At 30.4% G+C, this 7,078-nt stretch overlaps 1 protein-coding gene across 1 annotated transcript; it reads left to right on the top strand.

Annotated features, from left to right (window-relative positions):
- The first annotated feature begins 2,356 nt into the window (after positions 1-2,356).
- Positions 2,357-2,833, top strand: LOC130993775 (putative protein FAR1-RELATED SEQUENCE 10). The gene has a single exon (XM_057918812.1). It carries the CDS (start codon positions 2,357-2,359, stop codon positions 2,831-2,833), a length of 477 nt encoding a protein of 158 aa, XP_057774795.1.
- The last annotated feature ends 4,245 nt before the right edge of the window (positions 2,834-7,078 follow it).

Below are 7,078 nucleotides of genomic sequence, written 5' to 3'. Positions count from 1 at the left end.
TATAGTGTTTTTTTAAAAACAAATAAGAATATAATGTTAAACTAACAAAATTAACGAAGTGCTAAACTTGAGAAATCAGCCAGAAGATCTAAATTTTTAGTGCAAGGATTAATTATTTATTTTACCATTTTATGGTAAATGTGAATATCTAATATCTAAAATTTATCTAATAACTTATCCATATATCAAAATTATAAATCCTATTTTATTGCAAATAAATTTAGAGTTCGTCATTAATTTTGCAAATATAGTTTTTGAAAAAAAAAACAAATAAGAATATAATGTTGAACTAACAAAATTAACGAAGTGCTAAACTTGTGAAATCAGCCAGAAGATCTGAATTTTTAATGCAATGCCAAAAATAGTATTTTCAAAGTTGTTAGGTTCTAGCAAGTTGGAATTTAATTATTCCTAGAGAAGTGCAATTGGGCATGCTTCAAACTTTAGTTCATCTTTGTCCAAAGAATGTTGCTTGATTTTATATTTAAATTGGGGTAATGCGCATTGTTTCCCTATTATTGTAGACGGCATTATATATATTTTGTTTTAAAATCTCGAGGTTATAGATTTGTACTAGTACTTACTTCATGGCGATGCTCCACTAATAAAATTACAAATGTTGAAAAAGATGTGAACAACGAGATATTTCTTAATTTTTTTATCAGTTGAAAGAAATAGTCGAAGTATGACGTCTTTAAAATACAGTAGTTGTATTCTTTACAAACCTTAATTTTTTATTTTTATACACATGCATGTTTGTGGCGACTGGCGAGTAATCGAAATATATGGCATGGTTCTATACAAAATGCTATATATATATGGATAAAATAGAGAATAAATTAATAATTTTTTTGAATAAATTAATAAAATTTATAAACAAATCTATCTATTTAATATAATAAAAAATTGTGTTCTTCAAAATTCGAACCGAGATAAAAATAACTGTTTATATAAAATATTGATTTGTTTATTAAAATTAGTGACTTGTTCGCTTATTCCAGATTCATTCTCCATTTCAATATATAACATTCTCTATTGAACATTTCTCTCTCTCTCTCTCTCTCTCTCTCTCTCTCTATATATATATATATATATATATATATATATATATATATATATATAGGGAGAGGCTAAAATAAAAACTAAGTTTAGGCTATAGAATAGGAACTAATCTATGCCATTAGATCTAAATTAATAAACGGCTGGATTTTCTTCACACTTTATGCATCAAATTTTCGGTTATATGAATTATAGGGTAAATAAGTAATTGTATTATTTTATTAAATATCTCTTCCTTAATTATTGGGATCACATTTAAGTGTATCTTTTCTCTCTAAACGTGTGTCACGACTGAAAACCTAAATCAGCCGTAAACACTTCTGTTAAGAAATTAAAACTTCACGTCAGAGCTTCAACATTACAGGAATATTATGGAGAACATCGGTATGGTTTATTTCTCTGTATTAAAACCTAAGGCAGAATTCATGTGCAATCTATATTCATTCTCTGTATTCTTTGTTTTATTTCCCATAGTTTTTTTTATGCAGATGCAACTAACGATTGTTGACGAGTCCATTTTTTTCATCAATAATTTAATGATTCTGGAATATGTACTTCTTTTTCTGCGTTTATAATTTTATGTGTCATAATGTACAATATTTTAACATTGCTGTGTCTATTTTTCATGTAATATATATATGATTCGTTATGGTTTAACTTATAATTCACGCATGAACTAGTATGAACTCGCATGAACTGGTACATATTCAACAACATCTACATATAGTTTTGATGGATTAGTATGAATTAATACATCGACTGACGTGAACAAGTATGAACTATATATTCAATGTGGGTTAATATGAATTACCAGCAGATATAGATATTTTGATGAAGTTGTATGAACTTGTATGAACTCGCATGAACTGGTACATATTTACTAACATCTACAGATAGTTTTGATGGATTAGTATGAATTAATACATCGTCTGACGAGAACAAGTATGAACTATAGCTTCAATGTGGGTTAGTATGAATTAATAACATATATAGATAGCCTGATTGATTAGCATGAACAGCAAGTATGGATTAAAGAATTATTTCTACATAAATAATGCCTAATACAAAACATATTTAATTAGTGGGCGAATTATAAGTTTTTATGAAGTTCACTCTATGCTCCAAACTCACTCTTGGAAAGCTAATTGTTATATCTGTAATATGTTATGTAGAAGCGATTACTTCTCATTATTCATCTTAAAGAAATTGGAATTTACAAAATTGTTGACTCCATTGATTTGATCTTACTACAGATGGTATTCAAAATGGAAATGAGAATGACATTCACCAGTTATATATGCCAATTTGTGATGATGATGTCAAGCCATATGTAGGTCAAGTGTTCAAATGTGAAGCAGATGCTTTTAAGTTTTATAGGACTTACGGATATGAATCTGGTTTCGATGTTCGCAAAGGCGGTGCAAAAAAGGGGAAATATGATCAGGTGATTTATCGATACTTCTACTATCAAAGGGAAGGAATCAATCCTACTAAACGTGTGGAGACATCTAAAACGCAGCGAAAGATTGTGAAGAGGCGTAGAAAGCCGTCCACCAGGAACGATTGCAAAGCACGCATGACTGTGCGAATTCAGAATGAGACAGAGTATGTCGTTACAAAAGGTAGTGGGAAGCGTCTCAAGTCCACTTTTGAGAAAGAGGTTCAAAAGGCCAAGAAACCCAAGAGACGCTGCAAGAAATGTGGTCGTTTGGTACGTCACGATTCCCGCAACTGTGGGAAAGTTCAAGACGAGGATGACACGGATGAAGAATAATTAACATTGTTTTTATTATGCTTGTTAAACTCTGTTTTTTATTAAGTACTGTGTTTTTTTATGCACTTTTCCATATTCACAACCATTATTTGATTTAGTTTTATTGAATAATTTTCTTTCATGCGAGTTTTAGCATCGTTTACTGTTATGTACGAGCTACCGTGTCATTCTCCAATAATTAGTAGGCAACACAGGGAATATCATTATACATCTGAGTGGTATGAATTATATATTAAGTACGTATGAATTAAAAACACATTATGTATGAAAAATGATAATAAATCATTTTACCCATTAAATATTGCTACAAGCTTTACAAATCATACAACCGACTAAGAGGTATGCATTATATGTTAAGTACGTATGAATTAAAGTTGAAGTATGTATGAACAATGTAAACAAATCATTTTACCAACCAATTCATGCTATAATCTTACTAAATCATACTGCCGATCACACCACTTTATAAGCTTAATAAATCATACACCCCCATACAAAACAAGAACATAGTTCATATCACATGACTATAGCATTTATTAAATGCTTAGTATGAAATATACCCTTTATATTATTGTTGCATTATTAACAAATTATTCCATATAATTCTTGGAACGATAATATGTTGCTGACCCTCCACTTGGTAATTGATTTATTGATATCGCATCATTTAAGACCAACATACTTATAACGATATATCAATTGTACATGAAAATCAAATATCGAACTAAAAGTATTATTCAATAAACATCAAACAAAATCCAAAAACTATTATAAAGACAAAATAAAACAATATTTATAGTACGAAAAAAACACTTATTAAATCAGCCAAAACACATCAACATCAAATCCATAAGACGTGTAAAATCTTAAACGAAATAGGAACTATCTAGTGTCATCCTCCGAACGCCCAAACAAACAGAAAACTCAACCGAGCAGCTTTGCGTCAATGTTCACACTTGCATCTCCGAAATATGTATCAAATCTTGCATTAGCACTCACTGAAACTGCATCTTTAGTACTGTTCTTGTCCCAGCCAAGAAGCGATGCACAATATCTAACACGCAAAAGATTCAGCTGTTTCTTTAACTTTGGCGCCAAACCACATGTCCACAACGCAGACGATTCACCCATAAAAGTTTCCATGTGCCTCATCATGTACACACATGTGTCATTGATATTCTTAAAATCGCCCCATTGGATATGCACCGCAGATAACTTACAGCGTTTCACAAAATGCATTGGTCACAAAATCAGGCAAGTACAACCAATTTAAATATATATAAAAACATGAAAATTAGAATTACATTCACTGCTCCTTTGGCTAGGTTCGCCAACAACCATGAAGTTCCCGGCTTCACTAACAATGGGGACCGAGCGTCCTACCACTGTGAATTAATATATAAAATTAATTACTGTCCAATATAAATAAAAGGCTACGTAAACTATGCCATAGAGATAGCTAACCAATCATACCTTTCTTCCCTTTGTCACTGGGTACACCGGTACCAACCTCTTTCTCATTGATTGCTAAAAAATACACATATATCAAAAAATGGGTTGACTGATAAAAAACAAATAGAAGACCATAACTACATATATAATTCGGCCACTTTCATTCTAACATATAAAAATTAATCACAAAATACTTGTACGAATTAACTCCACACATGTATGGTTACTAAGTATGAACTATAACATTCACTTGCATGTTGAGCTTGAATTATCAGTACGAACTTAATAAACCACACAAAAACATACATTACTCCTCTATAGTTCGTACCTATGTAGGAATTAATAAAGGAACAAAAAAAATATCTCATAAAATTTATCCACCCTAAATAATTCATACGAATTCTTTGTTATTCTTTCAGTCATCACACATAATTCATACTGAACAATAACACTTACTTAGACACTTTTTTTTGTTTTTGGGGGAATCCTTTTTCGGTTCCTCCGTCGCCTTCACAACTGCAAAAATTTCAATAAATTACTCAACCAATATTTTAACAAACATTTGCACAATATCAATCAAACATAAAACGCAGCAAATAGTACAGACATTTTTGAATTTTTCGCACCCACAGACATAATATTTTGTTCACTCTTAAAAGTTTTGATTTTGTTGTATCAAATACCGAAAATAATTCATTCAAGAATCAAAAACTCACCATTCTTGCTTCCTTTAGTTCTCGCCATAATCTTCGAATCGTTCGCTAAAGCAGTAGATCCAGAATCGAGTTTTTTGTTTTGGTTCCCTCAAAATCGAAAGTAACCCCAAACCCTTAAAGTTGGTGCGTATAATTAATAAAATGGGTGAGAATAGTTCTCCAGCCTTTAATGATCGAATGGAATCCCAATAATCTGAAATGATTTGCTTACGAATTATTTTCTCATTCTGCAAGTAAATAATCTTGATTCATTTTCCTCAAAGATTTGCTATGATTGCGGGATATCATATCAAAGAAGAGAGAGATAAAAAATCAAACACCAAATATACCCTTTCTCGTCAAAGTTAAATGAATTATATGCATAGCTGCTCCAAATTTGATCGCCCCTTATTAGTAAATCCAAGCCGTCCAAGATATTATATAGATGGTTAGGATTAGTTTTTATTTTAAAGTCTAAGGGGAGTTTTTTGAATAGCCCTCCCCTATATATATATATATATACAGGGGTGGAGCCAGACTTTCATTCCAGGGGGGTCCAATTTTTTTTAGAATAATAATAATAATAATTAAATTTAAAAAATAATAAATTAATTAAAATAAATTAAAAATAAATAATAATCATTAACACAATTATAAATATCTTTTAAATTACAAAAATACATTTCGTTCATACAAAACTACTTCCAAAAATCAAGATGGATAAAACTTGGAATTTTGGCAAATAAACTCATGAACTATTTCGAATTAACAATTTTAATGTGACTTTTAAAATGTGACGAATTAAATCATCATCTTTTCAATTTTTGCAATTTCGTCCCTCACAATTTTTTCTGATCGTCAGATTGTTGACTTGGATTTTTTGTGGATTAATTCTCCACGTAATATTCATGTTACGAAAATAATTTGCAATAAAATTACTAAATATTGAAAATTATGGTGCAAATACAGGATACATCCGTTGCTTATTTAAAGAATTTTTTAATTAAATTGTATGAAACAACATCGTTTAGACCTCACAAAAACTGTAAGAAGATAAAATCATACGTTATTTTTTTTAATACTAAAATTACGAAAATATACCTACTATTTTTTAAAATTCCAGGGGGGCCCAGTGACCCCCCTGCCCCACCCCTAGCTCCGCCCCTGTATATATATATATATATGGTTGGGTTTCCGTAATACCGTGTCCTTAGGTAGTACGTAGCACCCAATCTAGACCACACATTTTGTATATGTGGCGCATTAAGATTGTGATACGTGGCAATGAGCTTTTAAAACCTTCCAAGGCAAAATCTGTAAATGAGTAAAATCGAAATACAATTTTCAGATATTAAAAAAAATCGAAAAAATATATATGTGATCTAAATTTGAATGTATATATCACGTGGGGAGTGGATACTATCATACTCCACGCCTATATAAAATTAGAGCGATCCGTTCTCATTTTATTATGGGCATGTTTTGATATCTTCGTTGTAATTAATGGTATGGGCCATATTTTCTTCTAAGTTCGTTTTGCCTTGTATTAGAGCCAATGTGTGTTGTCTCCTCTTTTGATTGATGTAAGTTTTCTTGTTGCATTTTGTTTCTTAGGCGGCAACAAACAGTACACGACACATGAAAACAAATTACAGTGAATACTGAATTCTGCTCACCTATTGTTTTATAGTATAAGAGATTATCATAAAAAATTAGTTAACAGTCGAAGAGACTCGTTACATTTTATTATTCAGTTTACACCAAATAACCAAATGAAAATTCGATCAATACACATATAGGTATGATGTAAGTATTAAAGTATTAAAAATACAGCTCCGTTTATTATATTTGGAGCGTCCCACTTTCTATTTCTGTCATCGTATTTGAAATATCTCATTCTTTTTTGAGATACCCAACACAAAATAAACACCTTTAACATAACTCATAAGTTACATGCCACTATATTATAAAAAAAGATTACTCTCTACATTCTGTCTTATTTGATACGATATAAATATCCCAAAAAATACTTTTCTCTTTTCAATTTTATTATACAATTATTTAAATCACTTGCATTTTTATATATGTGCTAGAAAGA

Source organism: Salvia miltiorrhiza, chromosome 7 (genome assembly GCF_028751815.1).
Source record: "Salvia miltiorrhiza cultivar Shanhuang (shh) chromosome 7, IMPLAD_Smil_shh, whole genome shotgun sequence".
Classification (NCBI taxonomy): domain Eukaryota; kingdom Viridiplantae; phylum Streptophyta; class Magnoliopsida; order Lamiales; family Lamiaceae; genus Salvia; species Salvia miltiorrhiza.
Note: the sequence above shows the minus strand (reverse complement) of the source record. Positions and strands in the feature narration are given on the sequence as shown.